Source organism: Emys orbicularis, chromosome 10 (assembly GCF_028017835.1).
Source record: "Emys orbicularis isolate rEmyOrb1 chromosome 10, rEmyOrb1.hap1, whole genome shotgun sequence".
Classification (NCBI taxonomy): Eukaryota; Metazoa; Chordata; order Testudines; family Emydidae; genus Emys; species Emys orbicularis.
In genome coordinates, this window is record NC_088692.1 from 41,185,927 (window position 1) to 41,206,882 (window position 20,956).

The window sequence follows — 20,956 nt, forward strand, 5'->3', positions numbered from 1 at the left end:
GGGTCAGGCTGAATGCCCCTGCCCTCATCGCTCAGTCCAGCGAGACTTCGCAGGGGTTCTCATGAGCCTGGTGTGCATCCTCGTAGATACGCCGGAAGTCTTTGTACCGGGGAGCACAGCTGAGCCAGGCCTCTCCAAAGTGCAACCACCCCGTGAAGAGGAAGCTGCCAGGTCCCGGTTTCACTCCACACTGCAGCAGGGTGTGGATGCTGCCCATGGATTTGCTGGATTTGCTGACAGGCTGGAACAAAGTGAATTTCTGCCGGTGAATGCGCATGGCGCTCACGCTGATGATGGATTCCTGCATCTCAACATCGTTGGAGACAGTCCGGATGTTGCCACGAATGACTGAGGGGAAAGGTGGTAGGACAGACACAATTACTCACTGATCCAGAGCTGGGAACTGTTGCACTGCTGTGACTTCTGCATCCCTAACTGGGAACACTTAGCTATCTGGGAAAAACTGACTAGGTCTAGGTGGCACAGGCGATCCAGGGGGTCAGTGCACCAGCCTCTTGTCTCTGGAGACCTGGGCCCAAAGCCTGATGTATTTACATGTTCAGTGCACTGGCAGGTCTGCATGGGGATGTGGTGCTGGAATAGCTGAAGGGACTGCAGATCACAATGTAGGTGCATTATAGATTTGTAAGACCAGCAGGGACCACTGTGAGCATCAGGTCTGACCTCCTGCATAACACAGGCCAGAGAAACTCTCCCAGAGATTCCTGCACTGAGCCCAGTTAGCAGTGCTTTGCGGGGTGGGGGAGCTGCAGGAGAGAATTGAGGTTCACTGGCCAAAATAAGAAGGGGAGATACTTGAGCAAGTCTAGGGGACAGTGGCAAAAATACCCATGCCGTGCTCTTATCCTTACTAGCACTACTGGAACTGCATCCCCCCCAAAAGTCTAGTGGCTCAGTGGGTTCTCCTGTGTTAATCCCCTTGTAATGCAGCAGATGGATGTCAAGTGTTGTATTCTAAAGGGATCATCACCGCCCCTTCCCCCTCTGCTCTAGTTGGGATGTCACTCCTTGAAAGGGATGGCTGGTAAGTTTAGAGAGAACATAAAAGAAAATCCCCCTTCACACAGAGGACAGCCAACCTGGGGAATGTGCTTTTGCTGGGGGTCATTGAATCAAATACATAGGCTGGATACTCATGGGCATTTCCGAGCATTCACAGTTATGTACTGAGATAAAGGTTATGAAGCCTCATGCTTCAGTGCATGCACTGATCACCTGTGAGAGTCAGAAAGGGATTTTCCCCTCCTTGCACATATTATGTGTAATACTGCACAATTAGCTGGGTGCATTCTAGTGCGGTTGGCCTTCCCTGAATCAGCAGGTATTGGCCTCTGCCAGACCACTTGATGGATTTATAATCTGATCTAGCATGGCAAATCCCTTGCCCTTACGTTTGACTTCTTCATTTCCATGGCAACTCCGGACTGGGCAGTCAGTGACCCCTGACCCTCCTTCTACTGTTTAGAGATGCAAATCAGGAGGCTAACAGCATGTGCAAGAATAATTGGCAACTGTCCACTGTGGCGCAGCCATGTGTGGACATTTAAATGGGAGCAAGGCTGTTTTCGGCTGTGTGATCACAGCCTGGGAGCAAATGCCAGCAGCACTTACCACAGGCTACTTGCTGATGGTATTAACCCTGCCGTGGCCTGGCTTGCCAGCTATGAGTCAGCTAATTAAGTGGCAGGAACAAAGGGCAATGGCTGGGTTGTTTGCCGTTGTAAAGCTGCCACACTGGGCTCTCTGTGATTCCACACGAACTGCCCCATGTTTTGCTCAGCATTTGGAAAGTTCATACTGTGAGTAGCTCCCATGCACATGCTCTGTCAGATCTAGACTATGCCCAACCCTGTGTGTGCTTGCAGGTGGCTGGGGAGGATGAAAAGATGGCCCCTCCTTCCCATTTCAAGTGCCCGGCCCCTGTGCTGCGAGGGAAGGGGCTTTTCTGCTTTGCCTATGCTGTTGAATTTCTCCCTCTACCTCTGTCTTTTATTTCTGCACCAATTATTTCACTGGGAAGACCTGTGGAATGCAGGGGTGTATTGAAGACTCAACACAGAGTATAGTAAGTAACAAATCTGGCCACACAGTACTCCAGCTTTCATTCCAATACTTACTAGAGCGGGTTGGAACATTTTTGATCAAATGACTTTTACTGAAATATGCAATTTTGTCAAAGCGGAAACGTTTTGCAGAAATGTATCAGTTTAGCCTGCTTTCATAGGCAAAGCTTTTTTTGGCCAAGAGCTCTCTGGTCACATCTGATGAGGGAAGGGAAGCCAGATCGAAAAGCTCACATTTTCCATCCAAAAACAGATGTTTCAACATGATTCAGTTTAGCTAAAATGTGTGAAATGTTCTAGTGTGGAACAAAAATAAAGTTCAGAACCTTGAGAGCTGCCACAGAATGAAACTGTTGCACTCTGCACAGCTCTAGTGCTTGCCAGAGATCTCCCAGAACTCCTTGGCAACACGGGGAATAGATTTCAAGGCCTTTTAATCCATCAGCACAGTTCCTTACCACTTGAGATAAGGAAGAATGTCCTTAGCTGTCATAAGGCCTATGACACATAACTGAGCTTTTCTCATTCTCTCTAGTAGAGGCCAGTGGTAAATAGTACTGTTTATTATGTGCTGGTCAGCATGTGTCTTTATCATGGGGACATCAGAGACTGGATTTTTCTTTGTTCTGTGTTTAATTCTTGGATCCACTGATGTCAAACACCCCCAATTCCTGGAAAAAGAACCCTTGGGGGAAGAGAATGTGAAGCAGAAGAGGGCAACAGTGAATGCAGAAATGGCAGAAGCTGTACTCACCAAAGTCACTAGTGCAAATGGCCATCAAGATCTCGGTGTCATTACACGGCCGGCATGCCCCTGCAGCATCCAAACAGAGAAAAGTTACATTAGAAGTGAGTCCCAGGCTTCCTGCTCAGATATTCCCGAGGTGGGGATGCTGGCTTAATCCCTTTTGTTTGCAGGTGCCACACAGCATCACCATCTGGCCTCCTCAGACCACTGGGTGCCTGGGGCTCTGCCTTTGTTCCCATAAGGGTTGCTCTGCTGCCCAGTGCCCTCTCGGGTCTCCCTCTCCTTGGAAGCTGGCCTGGTGGAATGCAGCTTCCCCCTGCAATAGCACCATGCACAAGGGATGTGGATTCTGCAGAGAAAATACAAAGGTCCCAGAGTCAAATTCAGAGCTTTTGGATTTGTGTGGGGAAAACTGCAGAGGCAATGTGCTCTGGGGGAGCTCTGCAGTGACCCCTCTGGCTGAGTCAGGAGTTGCAATGAACTGCTCAGGAAAAGGGAAGAACAAGATGGGGGTTGCTGGTATCCTGCACCAAAAAGCGGTGCCCCCAATTCTTTTTTTACAGCGTTCCTCCCCGAGCGCGCGGTCACCGCTCCACTTCTCCTGCCTCCCAGGATTGCAGCGCCAATCAGCTGTTTGGCGCCGCAAGCCTGGGAGGAGAATTAGAGCGGGGGCAGCGTGCTCAGGGAGGAGGTGGAGCAGAGGTGAGCTGGGGTGGGGAGCTGCCACACGGCTCCCCGGGGGGGGAGCTGCCGCGGGGGGGGCACCTCAGGGCAGGGGGGGGGAGCTGCCGCGGGGGGCGCGCCTCAGGGCGGGGGGAGGGCGGGGAGCTGCCGCAGGGCTGGGGGGGGGGGGCGCAAGGTGGAAGTTTCACCTAGGGCGCGAAACTTCCTTGCACCGGCCCTGTCCACAGGATGTGCAAGGAACCCATGGGCCATTGCAGGCAGAGGCTATGCATGCAGAACATAAGCAGTGCTGGACAGTACCTTCTGCACTGAGGGACAGAGCATCGTGCCCTCTGTGGGCAGAGAACAAGTGTGTTGGAGGAAATGTGGGCTGAAGTGTGAACCTCATCATGCTAATGAGTTGTTTAGCTACACTCTCCCCTCTTAGGCTTCACTCCTGCTCCTGGGCAGCCACAAGTTGGCAGCTGCGCTCTCCCTGCCTTGCTCTGTACTTTGTAGCTTGTGCTCACACATGCAACACCTGTGAGAGTTAGATCAAGCGTCCAGCTTTACCCTTCAGTCAAAATACAACCGCCCTGCCAGAGGAAGGTGATGACATGGGTCAGTCTTTGGGCATATTGGTTTCATAAGAACATAAGAAAGGCCGTACTGGGTCAGACCAAAGGTCCATCTAGCCCAGTATCTGTCTACCGACAGTGGCCAATGCCAGGTGCCCCAGAGGGAGTGAACCTAACAGGCAATGATCAAGTGATCTCTCTCCTGCCATCCATCTCCATCCTCTGACGAACAGAGGCTAGGGACACCATTCTTACCCATCCTGGCTAATAGCCATTTATGGACTTAGCCACCATGAATTTATCCAGTCCCCTTTTAAACATTGTTATAGTCCTAGCCTTCACAACCTCCTCAGGTAAGGAGTTCCACAAGTTGACTGTGCGCTGCGTGAAGAACTTCCTTTTATTTGTTTTAAACCTGCTGCCTATTAATTTCTTTTGGTGACCCCTAGTTCTTGTATTATGGGAATAAGTAAATAACTTTTCCTTATCCACTTTCTCAACATCACTCATGATTTTATATACCTCTATCATGTCCCCCCTTAGTCTTCTCTTTTCCAAACTGAAGAGTCCTAGCCTCTTTAATCTTTCCTCATATGGGACCCTCTCTAAACCCTTAATCATTTTAGTTGCTCTTTTCTGAACCTTTTCTAGTGCTAGAATATCTTTTTTGAGGTGAGGAGACCACATCTGTACACAGTATTCGAGATGTGGGCGAACCATGGATTTATATAAGGGCAATAATATATTCTCAGTCTTATTCTCTATCCCCTTTTTAATGATTCCTAACATCCTGTTTGCTTTTTTGACCGCCTCTGCACACTGCGTGGACATCTTTAGAGAACTATCCACGATGACGCCAAGATCTTTTTCCTGACTCGTTGTAGCTAAATTAGCCCCCATCATGTTGTATGTATAGTTGGGGTTATTTTTTCCAATGTGCATTACTTTACATTTATCCACATTAAATTTCATTTGCCATTTTGTTGCCCAATCACTTAGTTTTGTGAGATCTTTTTGAAGTTCTTCACAATCTGCTTTGGTCTTAACTATCTTGAGTAGTTTAGTATCATCTGCAAACTTTGCCACCTCACTGTTTACCCCTTTCTCCAGATCATTTATGAATAAATTGAATAGGATAGGTCCTAGGACTGACCCTTGGGGAACACCACTAGTTACCCCTCTCCATTCTGAGAATTTACCATTAATTCCTACCCTTTGTTCCCTGTCCTTTAACCAGTTCTCAATCCATGAAAGGACTTCCCTTTTATCCCATGACAGCTTAATTTACGTAAGAGCCTTTGGTGAGGGACCTTGTCAAAGGCTTTCTGGAAATCTAAGTACACTATGTCCACCGGATCCCCCTTGTCCACATGTTTGTTGACCCCTTCAAAGAACTCTAATAGATTAGTAAGACACGATTTCCCTTTACAGAAACCATGTTGACTATTGCTCAAGAGTTTATGTTTTTCTATGTGTCTGACAATTTTGTTCTTTACTATTGTTTCAACTAATTTGCCCGGTACCGACGTTAGACTTACCGGTCTGTAATTGCCGGGATCACCCCTAGAGCCCTTTTTAAATATTGGCGTTACATTAGCTAACTTCCAGTCATTGGGTACCGAAGCCGATTTAAAGGACAGGTTTCCATTCTAGCCTGGCTCCCTTTCCCTAGATCTCTAGCTGCTGCCTTCCATCTCTGGTATTGTACCAGTTTGGGAGACTGCATCCCAATTCCTTACTGCCCCAGGCTCTGCTGAGATAACAGATCCTCCCGTTGCTGCTCACCCATGCTCTGCATATGATATGCAAAGGCAGAGGTGGATTAAGGTCTCCTGGGGCCCTGGGTCAGAGCAAGTGGAGGGACCCTGGTGCCAGAACTGTGGCCTCGCCCCACCCTTCTGCCTGGGTTCCTGCCCCTATTCTGCCCCTTCTGCCTGCAGCCCCGCCCATGGTCCCACCCCATTCCACCCCTTCCCCCACAGCCCTGCCCCCATTCTGCCCCTTTCTCCGGCGGCCCTGCCCCTGTTTTGCCCACAGTCCCAGCCCATTCCGCCCCCGCCCACTGTGGCCCTACCCCCCTTTCGCGCCTTCCTTCCCCCCCCCCCATTGTGGCCCCAAGACCAGAGAAGCTCTGTCCCTCTGCCACGGCCCCGGGGCCACAGCGGTGAGTGAGAGCTACTCAAGTCCCAGGGCTGCAGCTCCAGGTGCTGGGGTTTCCCCCGCCGCCCCGTGCTTCTGCTGGGAACCAGGGTCTTGGCACTGGGGCTTCCCTTGCCTGCCCCACGGCTTCTGCCAGGGCTCCCGGCTTCTGCCACCCCATAGCGGATTTCTAACATGGTGCTCATTTTTCCAGGGCCCCCCAGTTTGCTGGGCCCCCTGGGCAAGGGTAATCCGCCACTGGCAAAGGTCACTCTCAGCAAAACCCCTCCTTTCTCCAGGGCAGGGCAGCTCTCCACTGAGCAAATGGCTGTGCAAGACTGGTTCTCAACCAGGGGTCCAGGCCCCCTGTGGGGCTGTGAGCAGGTTTCAGGGGGCCCACTAAGCAGGGCTGGCATTAGACTTGCGGGGGCCCAAGGCAGAAGGCTGAAGCCCCACTGCATGGGGCTGAAGCCCAGGGCTCCAAGTCCTGCCACCTGGGGCTGAAGCTGAAGCCTGAGCAACTTACCTTCACGGGGTCCTCTGTGATGTAGCCCTGCTTGCTTCCCCTAACACTGGCTTTTATATGCAGAAAACCAGTTGTTGTGGCACATATGGGCTGTGGAGTTTTTATAGCATGTTGTGGGGGCCTCAGAAAGAAAAAGATTGAGAACCTCTGGTGTAAGGCACTGTTTAGACTGCTCCACTGCCCCTCCAGACAGCATAAGGCAGGGGTGGGCAAACTACAGCCCGCGGTCCGGATCCGGCCCCTCAGGGCTTTGGAGCCGGCTCATAGGATTGCCACCTCCGTGGCGCCGTGCTGCACCACTCCCAGAAGCAGTCAGCACCACGTCCCTGCCGCCCCTGGGGAGGTGGGGCAGAGGGCTCAGCACACTGCCCTTGCCTGTGGGTACCTCCCCCGAAGCTCCCATTGGCCAATGGGAGCTTCGGGGGAGGTACCCACAGGCAAGGGCAGCATGTGGAGCCCTCTGCCCCCAACCCGCCCCAGGGGCCGGAGCAGTGCGGGGTCAGGGCCAGGGCCGCTGCATGCCACTGCCACCCTGGAGCCGCTCCAGGTAAGCGGCGCTGGGCCGGAGCCAGCACCCCGAACCCCTCCTGCACCCTGCACCCCAACTCCCTGCCCTGAGCCCCCCCGCCTGCACCCCAACCCCGTGCTCTGAGCACCCTGCCTCACCCTGCACCTCTCCTGCATTCCAAACCCCTGCCCTGAGCCCCCTCCCGCACTCCGCACCCCTCCCTGCACCACTGCCCTGAGCTCACCCCGCACTGTGCACCCCCTCCTTCACCCCAACCCCCTGTCCTGAGCCCCCTGCCTCACCCTGCACCTCTCCTGCATCCCAAACCCCTGCCCTGAGCCCCCTCCCGCACTCCTCCCTGCACCCCTGCCCTGAGCCCCCTCCTGCACTCTGCACCCCTCCCTGCACCACTACCCTGAGCCCACCCCGCACTGTGCACCCCCTCCTTCACCCCAACCCCCTTCCCTGAGCCCCCTCGTACACCTCGTACCCCTCTTCTGCCCCAACTTCTTGCCCTGAGCCCCTTCCTGCACACCGCACCCCTTCCCACACCCCGCACTCCCTCCCGCACCCCAAGCCCCTGCCCCAGCCATACACTCATGGCCCTACAAGCAATTTCCCCATGCAGATGTGGCCCTCGGGCCAAAAAGTTTGCCCACCCCGGCATAAGGAGTTAAGAGACCAGAGAATGCACCAATTCTGAAATGTGCTCTAGCCGCCGGAACCAGAAAAACAAGTCAAGACACCACTGCCCACCCCTCCGCCCCTGGAGTTCACACTCTGGAGCAGAGACTGAAAGAAATCCTTAAGTTGGGGTGCACATCTGTTTGAGCCAGGCTGCCCCCTGGGCTGACGCCATGAGGATGGGCAGGTGCAACTGGACTAACTGCTGTTCATAACCCTCTCTGAGCTTTGCCAGATCTCATCAGGGCCTCCCAGAGGATTCAGGGGGCCTGGGGCAAAGCGGGGGAGTGGACATAAAAAAAGGCACCATCCGCTGCGGCGCTTGTACTCACCGGGTGGCGCTCTGAGTCAGCGGCGGCGGCGGGTCCTTCACTCGCGCCGCGTCTTTGGCAGCACTGAAGGGCCCGCCGCCGAAGTGCAGCCAAAGACCCGGACCACCGCCGGGTGAGTAACCAGGGAAGGGATTCTCGGCCAGGGCTCGTGGGGCCCCTGCGGGGCCTGGGGCAAATTGCCCTACTTGTCCCCCCACCCTCTGGGCGGCCCTGGATCTCATGGGCTAACCCTGCTTGGGCCACACACTACTTGGCCAAAAGAGGAATAATATTTAGCATTCATATTTCTCAAGCATTAATTTATCTTCGCATCTCCCTTCCCAAGGACCCAGGGAAGCATTATTCCATTTGGCAGCAAAGAGAAGTAAAGTGACTTGCCCAAAGCAACACAGTGAATTGGCAGCAGAGTGCAAGAACTGAGCTCACAAATTCTTGACTATTAGCCCTAAATTCAAGTCACTAGACCACACAGCTTTTGTGTATCATGTTCCCCATGGAAAACTTCGTACACTTGCTTCATTTCTGTGGCATGGTGCCCTCCCAAAAACACACTCATAGGCTGATGTGTTCTGCACCATCATCCTACAGTACTGTAGTATCTTTCCTGTAAGGGCTGTCTGGTGATGTTCCAAGCTGTGTACACCTGAGTTGCAGGCTGGGCGGTCCACACACACATGAGTTTTGGTCCTGCCTGATCTCCAATTTCTAGTAGTATTATTATGCATCCCCTCTGCGACCTCTGTCAGTTAGCATCAAGTGGTCCTTGGGTCACAGTGAAGCCTGCTAAACAACCAGTGGGGCATTGGACGATCGAGATGCTAAAGAAGCACTCAAGGACGATAAGGCCATTACGGAGAAACGAAATGAATTCTTTGCATGGCTGAGGATGTGAGGGAGATTCCTAAACCTGAGCCATTCTTTTTAGGTGACAAATCTGAGCATCTGTCCCAGATTGAGGTGTCATTAGAGGAGGTTTTGGAACAAATTGCTAAACTAAACAGTAATAAGTCACCAGGCCCAGATGGTATTCACCCAAGAGTTCTGAAGGAACTCAAATGTGAAATTGCAGAACTACTATCATTTAAACCAGCTTCTGTACCAAATGACTGGAGGATAGCTAATATGATGCCAATTTTTAAAAAGGGCTCCAGAGGTGATCCTGGCAATTACAGGCTGGTAAGCCTCACTTCAGTACCAGGCAAACTGGTTGAAACTATAGTAAAGAATAAAATGGTCAGACACATGGATGAACATAACTTGTTGGGGAAGAGTCAACATGTTTTTTTGTAAAGGGAAATCATGCCTCACCAATCTACTAGAATTCTTTGAGGGGGTTAACAAGCATGTGGATTAGGGGGATCCAGTGGATATAGTGTACTTAGATTTTCAGAAAGCCTTTGGCAAGGGCTCTCACCAAAGGCTCTTAAGCAAAGTAAGTTGTCATGGGATGAGAGGGAAGGTGCTCTCATGGATTGGTAACTGGTTAAAAGATAGGAAACAAAGGGTAGGAATAAATGGTCAGTTTTCAGAATGGAGAGAGGTAAATAGTGGTGTCCCCCAGGGGTCTGTGCTGGGACCAGTCCTATTCAACATATTCATAAATGATCTGGAAAAAGGGGTAAACAGTGAGGTGGCAAAATTTGCAGATGATACAAAACTACTCAAGATAGTTAAGTCCCAAGCTTACTGCGAAGAGCTACAAAAAGATCTCACAAAACTGGGTGACTGGGCAACAAAATGGCAGATGAAATTCAATGTTGATAAAAGCAAAGTAATGCACATCGGAAAACATAATCCCAACCATACATATAAAATGATGGGGTCTAAATTAGCTTTTACCACTCAAGAAAGAGAGTTGTGGATACTTCTCTGAAATCATCCACTCAATGTGCAGCAGCAGTCAAAAAAGTGAACAGAATGTTGGGAATTATTAAGAATGGAATAGATAATAAGACAGAAAATATCATATTGCCTCTATATAAATCCATGGTACGCCCATATCTTGAATACTGCATGCAGATATGGTCGCCCCAGCTCAAAAAAGATATATTGTAATAGGAAAAAGTTCAGAAAAGAGCAACAAAAATGATTAGGGATATGGAACTGCTGCCATATGAGGAGAGATTAATAAGACTGGGACTTTTCAGCTTGGAAAAGAGACAACTAAGGGGGGGATAGGATAGAGGTCTATAAAATCATGGCTGGTGCGGAGAAAGTAAGGAAGTGTTATTTACTTCTTCTCATAACACAAGAACTAGGGGGTCACCAAATGAAATTAATAGGCCTCAGATTTAAAACAAAAAGAAGTATTTTTTCACACAATGCACAGTAAACCCATGGAACTCCTTGCCAGAGGATATTGTGAAGGCTAAGACTATAACAGGGTTCAAAAAAGAACTAGATAAATTCATGGAGGATAGGTCCATCAATGCCTATTAGCCAGTAGGGGCCAGGGATGGTGTCCCTAGCCTCTGTTTGCCAGAAGCTGGGAATGGACGACGGGGGATGGATCACTTGGTGATTACCTGTTCTGTCCATTCCCTTTGGGGCACCTGGCATTGTCGGAAGACAGGATACTGGGCTAGATGGACCTTTGGTCTGACCCAGTATGGCCGTTCTTATGTTCACAGACCCCTCATTCTGCTAGGTGCTGTATGTACGCATAGCAAGAGACAGCCCTGGCCTAAAGAAGTTACAGGCTGAACAGACAGGATCGATAAGGAGAGGGAGAAAGCAAGCATGACCACCCTTGCTTTACAGCTGGGGAACAAAGTGCTTAAATGCAGGGCCGCCCAGAGGGGGGGGCAAGTGGGGCAATTTGCCCCAGGCCCCAGGCCCCGCACGGGCCCCCATGAGAGTTTTTTGGGGCCCCTGGAGTGGGGTCCTTCACTCGCTCCGGGGGCCCCGGAAAACTCTTGCAGGGCCCGGGCCCCCGGAGCTTCTTCCGCTCCAGGTCTTCGGCTGCAATTTGGCGGCAGGGGGTCCTTCCGCCCCAGGACCCGCCACCGAAGTGCCGGGTCTTCGGCAGCAGGGGCCCCCCCGCCGCCAAAGACCCCAGGCCCCCTGAATCCTCTGGGCAGCCCTGCTTAAATGACTTGCCTAAGGTCAGCCGAGGAGTCTGTGGCAGAGCCAGGAATTGAACCGACTCTCAGCGTGCTGTGTTAAGCACAAGACCAGCCTTCCTCCCAGTACAGTTTATCCTTCCCCAAATCTGTCAATCTAAAGTGCTTTACAAACAGCAATTCATGTAGCCTTGCCCCTCCCCTGCATGGTAGTTCATTGTTGGCATCCCCAGTGCAGAGAGCAGGAAACCAATGACTTGACCTGGGAACAGAATACAGAGTCCCTGACTCAGAGCACACTCACGGGACCACCGTGTGCCCTTTGAGGAGGAGGCCCTTCTACTGAAGAAACTACCTGTACAAACTGGGAGGTAAGAGCCAAATGTGCTCCATAGCAGCATTAATCATCTGTTAACCTCAAACCAGTCCCTTTGAAACTGAACTGGTGACAGCCATGATGGGAGAGAGGCAGCTCCAGCCATTCTTGGGACATTCTGAACAGGACCATGAATGCTATTTCTCACCAAGGGGAAATGTTTCCTCTACCCCAACCCCAGTGTTCTTTAATAATCGGAAATACACAGTGACTTACAGCTGGCGGTGGAGGAAGGCAATGACATGCTCCCCTTCTGTGAGGCTAGAGATGGAGCCAGGGATTTGGCTTGAGCCCAAGTTTCCCTTGGTCTGGATGACCCCTACGACATGCATGTCCCTCCCTGGTTCAAACACTGCTGAGCTTTAGGGCTGAGAACCCAGAGCTGGAGGAGAACTTTCCCAGTGTTCAAGGTGCCTGGGATTCAACAGTCGGTTTCTGTCCTCTTATACAGACAGGCTCAGGTTGTATCTAGGCTCGAGGTTCCCAGACAAGCCCTTGTGGCAGGTATTGGTGTTATGGTACCTTTACATGGGGTGATGAACCTGACTAGGACAGACTAGCTCCCCAGGCAGGGAAGGGTATGCTTGGCCTGTTGCTAGCTCTGTGGCAACATACTGCTAATGCACCCAGCCCACAGCTTCCAGATCTTTGTGCTCTTTCCCTGACCAGGGGCCAGTTCTGCTGCCATCGGAGGCTGTTCCTATGGCTGGGAAGGTGAAGAGGGGGAAGAGAACCATTGCTGCAGGGCCAGGCTACTTCTTTCCAAATCCCCTCTCCTGAAAAAACAGTCACACTAATCCCATGTTTAGGGTTCCCAGGGTGCTGCGAGAGCGCAGCCCTTGCGGTTCCTGTGGGGGGAATGCCTGGGTTGCCATGGTGACCAGGAGAGCCCCTTATCTCTGGGGTGGCTGAATGGCAAGGATGTCTCTCGCGGGCCCCACAGTGGACTTTTGTTAGCTCAGCCATGAGGCAAGATAGTGCCGATTACACATGCCGATAGGAGCTGCTTTGTGATCCTCCTCTGGCTTCTGGCTTCGCTCTCTGAACATGCTCAGGCAGAGAGGCCAGCTTGGGTTACTGTCCTCTCCCTGTCCCCGACAGGAGGCCCACATGATGTGGGTCCTTTAGCATCCAGTGGCTGGAACCTCCTGCAGCTTGTGCCTCTTTGCAGCCTGGAGCTGCAAGAAACCCAAGAAGATTCCCACTGACCAAAGAGCTCCTACTGTGTAACAGCCATGTGGCTCAGGGCCCTGCTATCACTGTCAATAATGGGCCCAATCCTGGCACCTGACTCACGCAAAACTTCCCATTGTCTTCAATAATCAAGGAGAATTTTGCCTGAGCACAAACTAAGTAAGGCCTTGACGACTGGCCTGTTATTAACTAATTATCCTGTAAGGTACGTCAGCAGTGGTACCCTGATTTTACAGAGAGGGAAGCTGAAGTACAAAGAGGTGAAGCAATTTGCCCAAGGTTACACAGTGAGTCAGTCTCAGAATCAGGAATAGAACCCAGGAGTCCTGGGTCCTTGTGCCCTGCTCCAGCAAGCCTCCCTCTCTAAAAGGATGTGCACAAGCCTAGATTTTCAGCTGGCCCTGGTAGAACAATGCAGTAAGGAATCTTATCCTGCTGGAGCAGCAGCTTGTGTCAGGAGGGCACTGCTGTGGTGGATCTCACCATCCTTGCCCAGTGAGGGAGGAGCCTGGCAAAGTCACAGAACAGGACAGGAGGGCAATATGGATTAGCAGCGAAATTGGTTAATAGTCGTGGTGTAACCCACACATCTCCTGGGTGGGGTGTTCTGTTCCCTCTAGAGGCCACTTAGAGAGAGAGATTAATGAGTCTTCTTTACAGACTTAGCTAACAGCTATATGGCTTTTAGCGCATGCAGTAGAGGCTCATGCATTTAGTTCCAGAGGTCCTAGGTTCGATCCCGCCCGCAGATGACCAGGGTCTGTCAGTGTTACATTTGCACCCTGTGGAGCCATGCCACTAGCTATTTACCTTCCATGCTGAGGTTGCTGGAGGGCAGTGAGAGGCGTGAGTTCCAGTCTCCCCGCAGCTCATAGCGGAAGGCAGCGATCCGACGGCTGATGTCCTGGTGCAGGGTAGACTGAAGGAACAGTGCTACTTTCTCCTGGGGCAGCCAGCTGAAGCAGTGCACCCTGGGGCGGAGGGATGCATCTGCCTCAGACAGCAGCAGCTCCAGGATCCCATTCCTCTCCAGATAGATCTGAGCTCCTCGGAAAGTGCTGGAGGGCTTGATACAGGTGGTGACCTGTCTGGGGCTCTTCCCTTTGGCTGCAGTGCTCGTGGGGAGGCGGGGGGAGAGGCTGAGGCGTAAAGCCCCAGCTGGGTACAGCCACTCCAGTGAGCCCTCAGCACAGTGTAGAGAGATCTGCTCCACGCTGCCTGATTCCTGGGACAGGCCACTGCAAGGGGAGAACAAACTAATGTTACCATAGTGCTAGCCCACATATGTGGCCCACAATGTGTTAGCTGGGCCGCAGGGGCCAGGTGGCAGGGCAGCGGCAGCCCGGACCCCGACCTGGACCCCGGACCCCTGCTGCACGGGGCCAGCTGCCCACCCCAGACCCTTGCCGCGCGGCTGCCCCAGACTCCTGCCACACAGCTGCCCTGAACCTTGGAGCTTGTGGGGCTGGGCCGACAGCCCTGGACCCTGCAGGGCAAGACGAACCCCCATCCTGGACCCCTGCTGCACAGCCTCCCTGGACCGGGGCCGGCTGGCTGCCCTGGACCCCAGAGCTCACGGAGCTGGCCGCCTGCCTCGACCCTGGACCTCTGCTGCGTGGGGCAGGCTGGCTGCCCCGACCCCGATCCCCACCACGCAGGGTGGGCTGGCTGCCCCGACCCTGGACCCCCGCCCCGTAGCTGCCCTGGACCCTAGAGTTTGCGGGGCCAGGCAGCTGCCCCAGGCTCCCGACCCTGTGGGGCCGGCTGGCAGCCCCAGACACCTGACCCCGTGGGGCCAGCTGGCAGCCCAAACCCTGGACTCCCACCATGTGGGGTGGGACAGCAGCTCTTACCCTGACCCTGCTGTGCTAGGTGGTGGGGCAGCCCAGATCCCGCCGCGCCGGGAATCTGGCAGACTCTGGCATGCGGGTGGCCTTTAGCACACAGCTGAGCTGGGCCACAGCTGTATGCTAATTGGGCTGCATGTGGCCCCAGGCCCCGGGTTGAGAACCACTGTATTAGCCCTTTGGCACAAGGCTCTCTATCCCAGCATGCTCCCGGGGCACTTCAGCTCCCAATGACCCCACCATGCAGCAGATTAAACTAGCATCCAATGGCCACAGCTACCAGCACTGACCCCACTTGCCCAAGAGCCTTGGGAGTAGGACTAGGCCCTGATCCTCCAAGGTATTTAAGTTAGGTGCTTACATCCCATTGATTTGAGTGGGAGTTAAGCGCTTAACTCCCTTGCAGGATCTGGGTCTTAGTGACTGGGGCACTCCATGACGGAGCGAGAATGTGGGAGCATGGCTTGTAACAAAGAGTCAGGCTGAACACTCTCCTCTTGTCTTCCTCCTCCAGTTCTGGGCTGGCTTCATGCCTACTTGCTCCTTCCTCGTGGAGCAGCCTGCTCAATTACTATGCAACCAGCTTGGAAATCACCTGTTCCAGGTGGAGATGGACCATGGATCCCCAAATCCACCCCCCCTTCCAAACTTCTTAGCTGTTCCCCATTTTTCTCTGGGTGCTGAACCCAGACCTTGGCTCCGGACACCCTGATGCTTTGGTGAAGTTCAGACGCAAACGCAGAGCTGGGGGCCCCTTTCTCTACCTCGCTGCAGAAGCAGCATGACAATCATAGAATCCTAGGTTAGAAGGGACTGCAAGAATCAGCTAGTCTAACCCCCTGCCAAGATGCAGCATTATGAGGCACAAAGGCTCCAGGAAATGAAGCTGCTCCTATTCCAATGGGTTTGGAATGCCTATTATATCAGCATCTCCCAACCAAAGACACCGCTAAGCTTGAATACATGGCATACCAGGCTCCAGGCCTGGACGTCTCATGCTCTTCTTTATCCAAATTATGCCTGATCCTCCCAAGAGATGGACATGCAGCTCCTCTTTTCCTAAGACCTCTCCTCTTTTTGGCTGCCTGGCCACTACCAAACTCCTCCCTCCCATAGCCAGAATTTTCAAGCCTGGCCTCTGATTGTGAGGGGAGGCTCTCAGGTTTTTTTTGGGGGGGAGCGGGGGGCTAATATCTTGCACCTTATTGTCTGAGCTACTGGGCCCCAGCAGCTTGTAGAGATTTCACTTGTGGATGTTCAGCACCTCCTCGTTCAAGGTGCCTCTAGAGAGTACCTACAAATCACTGGCCTCTGTGACATTGTTGGCCTAAGGTTTTGTCATAATCATTGAGTTTGGGGCCGGAAGTGGCCACCAGATCTAGTCTGATCCTCTGCATATCCCAGGCCTCACACACCACTCGGGAGTTTTTGTTGTCTCCTGGCTTTTGCTTTCCTAACTGAAAGGACAGGAGCTCGGTACAGGGAGTCTGCATGGGGCCCTGGTCAGCAAGCCTTTCCTTCCAGAATAAATGGCAATGTATAGTATTCCCCTTACTCAAAGGTGAACCCGAGGGGTTTGGCTGAGAAGCGACGGAGAAGGCTGGAGCCCCATACAGCTGTCCTAAGAGGTGTCCATCAGAGGGAGCTCTCAGGGGAGGGCAGGTTGTGGGGGCTCTGGGAGTAGCTTGCCCCTGCGCCCTCCTGTTGTCTTTTACAACTTAAAGCCCAGCTTTCTCCTGAATCTGAGATGGGATTTACTCTGCTTTCCTTCTGCTCTCACCTGTTGTGCAAGAAGAGATTTGAGGCCATTCAGAGTAAACTTAGTTGAGCAGCAGGCCTGAAGATGCTTGCTCTGGGCAAAGTAATCCTGCTGCTCTACTATGCTGCTGCCTTGTATACATCTCTAGGCACGCGAAGTGTGCACAGAATAAACAACAGAGAGTGCAGGGGGGAGTCCCCCTTGCTGGAGGATGGCCTATGGCCTCCACTTTTCTCCATGCTAATGTTTAGAATTTATAGCCTCTCCTGGAGCCTTAACCTAGCCCCTCCCTGCAGGCCTGGAACCAGGGGCGGCTCCAGGCACCAGCGCATCAAGCGCGTGCCTGGGGCGGCAAGCCGCGGGGGGGCGGCCTGCCGGTCGCCGTGAGGGCAGTTTCGGCGGCAATTTGGCGGTGGGTACGCTGAAGGTGCGGGACCGGTGGACCTCCCACAGGCATGTCGCTGAAGGCTGCCTGACTGCCGTGCTTGGGGCGGCAAAATACATAGAGCTGCCCCTGCCTGGAACAACCGTTTGGTACAGGAACTCGGTGTCCTTCAGTGACATTCCTCTGCAGGGAAGGCAGAATTTTAAGGTTCCAGGATTGTATCTCTCCTTTGATGTTTGATAGCCCTTTTTAGCTAAGGATAAGCAATCAAGCAATTAATCATCGGTCCCCTTTCCCCCACAATGAGGTGGATCAGATGGGTAAAGTGAGGCACAGAGAGACTTGTGCAAAGTCACACCATGAGCCTGTAGCACAACCTAGGCAGCTCAGCTCCTAATCACGTTCCTGACCCACAACACCATATTTTATCTGTAATGCAAATGAAGATACATTAGAATCCCATATGTGCAAACAGAATGGAGGCTCTGAGAGGCAGCATGCACTAATGTATAGGGCACCCAGCTGGGACCGTTATAGCAAACACATAGCAAGATACAGTCTCTGCCCCAAAGTGCTTGCAGTAGAGAAGACAGGCAAAGGATTTGAGGGGAAACCAAGGCACAGAGCAGGGATATGACTTGCAAAGTAGCAGAGACAGGAATAGAACCAGTCACAGTTTAGTGCCCTATCCATTCTACCTCCTGTTTCTTTGTTTTTTAAACAAAAAAAATATAATAAAACTACTGTGTTGTTCTATAGTTCTTTCCACCCAAAGAACTCAAAGCAGGCAGGGATATATAAGGAGCACTTCACACCTGTATTGAAATACCTTTGATATGAAACACAGCAGTTGCTAAGCTGTAGTGTTACTGTGTGCTGTTAGTTGAAGTGCAGAAAACTGTAGCTGTATCTGATTTAAACTATAGGTAAGATTTTGGAAGGCAAACTCTAATTACCGGCTTTGGAATTTGGTCCGTACACACTTAATGCTGACAAAGAATGCCAGGGAATCATTAATGAGAACAAATGGCTAGGATCTTGGTTTGCTGTCTTATCTCAAAGGTGCTAAGAGGCTTAAGAAAGAAGAATAATCTTTAGGTTTTTTTAAGTGGGGTCTCCCGTCCAAGGACTGACCCAGCCCAACTCTGAGTAGTTTGAGAAAGTGCATACATTAAGCTAGTAGCGCTTGCAGTCTACCAGCCAGCAAGTCTTCCCCAGTGTTCTATTGTAATACAAGTTGAGTCTTTGACCAGGGAAAGGAGGGAGAGAAATATCTGCCCAGGTTGGTCCCCCAAAATTGTGAATCTGCAGCCAGGCCCCATAACAAACAGTGAAATCCACACTGTTACAGCCTGGCAGAAAAAACTAGTTCAGTCATTCACTAGATATTCACATATTATCCAAAAGAGGGACCAAGTCATTTATTTGGAAACCTTTTGGGGGCTACTGATTCTGTTAAATCTCTGCTGTAAAAACAACAGCCAAACTTTTCCAAAGTAGTTCCAAAGCTTTTGGAGCAGTAAGAGTGTAACAATATGAATACTTCTCCATTCTTTGCACTAACGCACTGGTAAGCAAGCAAAAATCTCAGCAGGAGGTGGAAGGGCATAGGTCTTTAATCCAAACTGAACCAGTGACAGTCACTTGACCTGTTTTTGCTCCTTTGTAGTTAACTCATCTGTAGAATTGCACATAGGCAAAAACACTGAGAAACAGATGCTACCACTGGACTATCTTGAGGATGTTTTTTAAAGTGCCCATGGTGCTGCCATCTGTAGGTCTAGCTCTCCTATCTGCAAAGGCATATTCACAGCAGTTAGGTTGTTTCTCATCATATAGATTATAGAACCATAGGTTTCAAAGGGACCGCAAGGGTCAGATAGTCTAACCCCCTACCAAGATACAGGATTTGTTGTGTCTAAACCATCCAAGACAGATGGCAATCCAGCCTCCTTCCATGTTGGTACTTCAGCATGGCTTGGAGGCCTCAGTCGGGCCCCACTGTCCTAGGCACTTAGGGTGACAGACGTCCCGATTTTATAGGGAAAGTCCCGATTTTTGGGTCGTTTTCTTATATAGGCTCCTATTACCGTCCACTCCCTGTCCCGATTTTTCACATTTGCTGTCTGGTCATCCTATAGGCACTGTACCACACAATGAAAAGGTGTTCCAAGCCCCAGGGCTCTTATAGTAACTGCTTGACAAACCTTGCTTTGCTCTCAGCTCTGAACAATGTTTGTGGTTTTAAATGGCTCCTTGGCATGGGAGTTCTGCAACCTCCCAACAAAATCATGTCAAAGAGCAATTTGGCTCATGTATTAAAGCAGGCTGATCAGAGGCTTTTTATTTTGAGGCTTTCACTTGAGTTATTTTCCTATGAAAGCAGGCAGCATGGTGTATTTGGAAAGGATCAGCTACTGCTGCATCTGATTTTATTGTTCACTATTGATATTATTATGAAGTGCAAAACAGGTTGGAGAGGACAGGGAATCAAGAAACTGCAAGTGGCAGAGGTCTGTAACTCTCACTTGTCCCTGTAACACTGCAGGGAGTAAGATCACTGTTTAATTCTAGGGGGCAGCTTTGCTCTTCCAAGGGGACATGCCATAAAAATGAGAAAAAGTAAACAAACTCCAGCACTTTCAGTTCTTTACTCCTTTCTCCCCACCTCCACCTTGCAAAGAAACAATGAGAAGCCTGCAGCCCAAGGATGCAATAAAACGATCAGCACACCAAGTAAAACCCACCACTACGGAGCACAGAGAAGCTGGGGTAGCCAGCAGGAGGGTTTATGTGGTGCAGAGACCATAACTTCTGCCGGAGGACACAAGATGCTGCCCCTCACAGAGACACGGTTTGGGAGGATGGATGTTGTTCTCTCAGACAGGATTTAAGTTAAAACCTTGTAAGCTTTCATCTAGCTAGCTTTGAGGGAGATACTTTCCCCCTTTGATAGCAATCAGGGGATGGGGGACAGAACCCAAACCATCACCTCCTTAGGGGAAAGCAATCTATTTTCCCCAGAGGCTCTGTGAAAGTTAAACTCAATTGACTAAAAATGGCAGCCACAAGAATTGGAATTTTCCTTTTCTCAAACATAAAGTTGGAAATTCAATATTTCCCTGGGCACAGGTTAGTAAGAAAAATGCAAACTTCTGGTTAAAAGCTCCTCTCCTTTACACCATTGACTTCAGTGGGTTTACTCCCGATTGACACCAGGATAAGTGAGAACAAAATCAGGCCCCCTCTCTTGATACTTATAGCAGCTCAGCCAGAACATGCACTACCCCATCCACCAGCTCCTTTCTTAGAGTGACACCCTAAACTCTGCTGCACCAGCCTTTTATTCATTAATACCCATCCAGCCATCCAAACTCCCACTGAAGACAATGGGGCTGGAGGATCTGAGGCTGCATTATTAACAGAAAGTTATCTGAGTTTCTGGACAAAGCAGATAGTTTCCCACCATAGGGCACATTTAGCACTGTGCGATCTCTGGCGATCCTTGCCAATGGTTACTTATTTTTAATTGAGGACCGAAGTCCGTACCTCCCCCTCCAGCTGCACTGGTCTTCTGAGTAACTGCAAAGGACCGTATCCAGGACACCAAGGCAAAGAGCCCACAGCACCAAAGGCATCTTCTCTGAGATCTCGTCTCCCAAGAAAGCAGAAGGAGGAGGAATTAAATGCCAGAGACTAGTGTAAATCCTTCCCCAACAGACACCATGCTGGAATGTGCGTGGGGAATTAACGCCTGCATGTCTCCGCCATCCATCTCCCCAGGCCTCCGCCGCAAAAGTTGTCAGGATGCAAAGCAGGATTTCCCTCCTTCCTCCTGCTAGTCCGGAGTGATGCTGTGATTCAGAGTCAGGGGGAAAGCAGTGGAGATGAAAGTGACCAAGAGGCTTATAGTGAAATTGACTAAGGTGTCCACAGATTGCTGGTCAAATTCAACTACGATGGACTAAGGGGTGAATGCGCGGGGGACGGGGGGGAGGGAGATGATTTGTGATTCTCCAATCGGAGCAGGGCTCGGAAACTTTCAGCCAATCGGAGCCGAGAGAAGAATGA

At 51.4% G+C, this 20,956-nt stretch overlaps 1 protein-coding gene across 1 annotated transcript; it reads right to left on the reverse strand.

The window, feature by feature from the left end:
* Window positions 1–31: 31 nt before the first annotated feature.
* Window positions 32–20,523, reverse strand: METRN (meteorin, glial cell differentiation regulator). Its single transcript, XM_065412670.1, has 4 exons — window positions 20,435–20,523; window positions 13,705–14,132; window positions 2,839–2,898; window positions 32–348 (listed from the first exon to the last, which is right to left on the reverse strand). Exons 1-4 carry the CDS (start codon window positions 20,521–20,523, stop codon window positions 32–34), a joined length of 894 nt encoding a protein of 297 aa, XP_065268742.1.
* Between the last annotated feature and the right edge of the window lie 433 nt (window positions 20,524–20,956).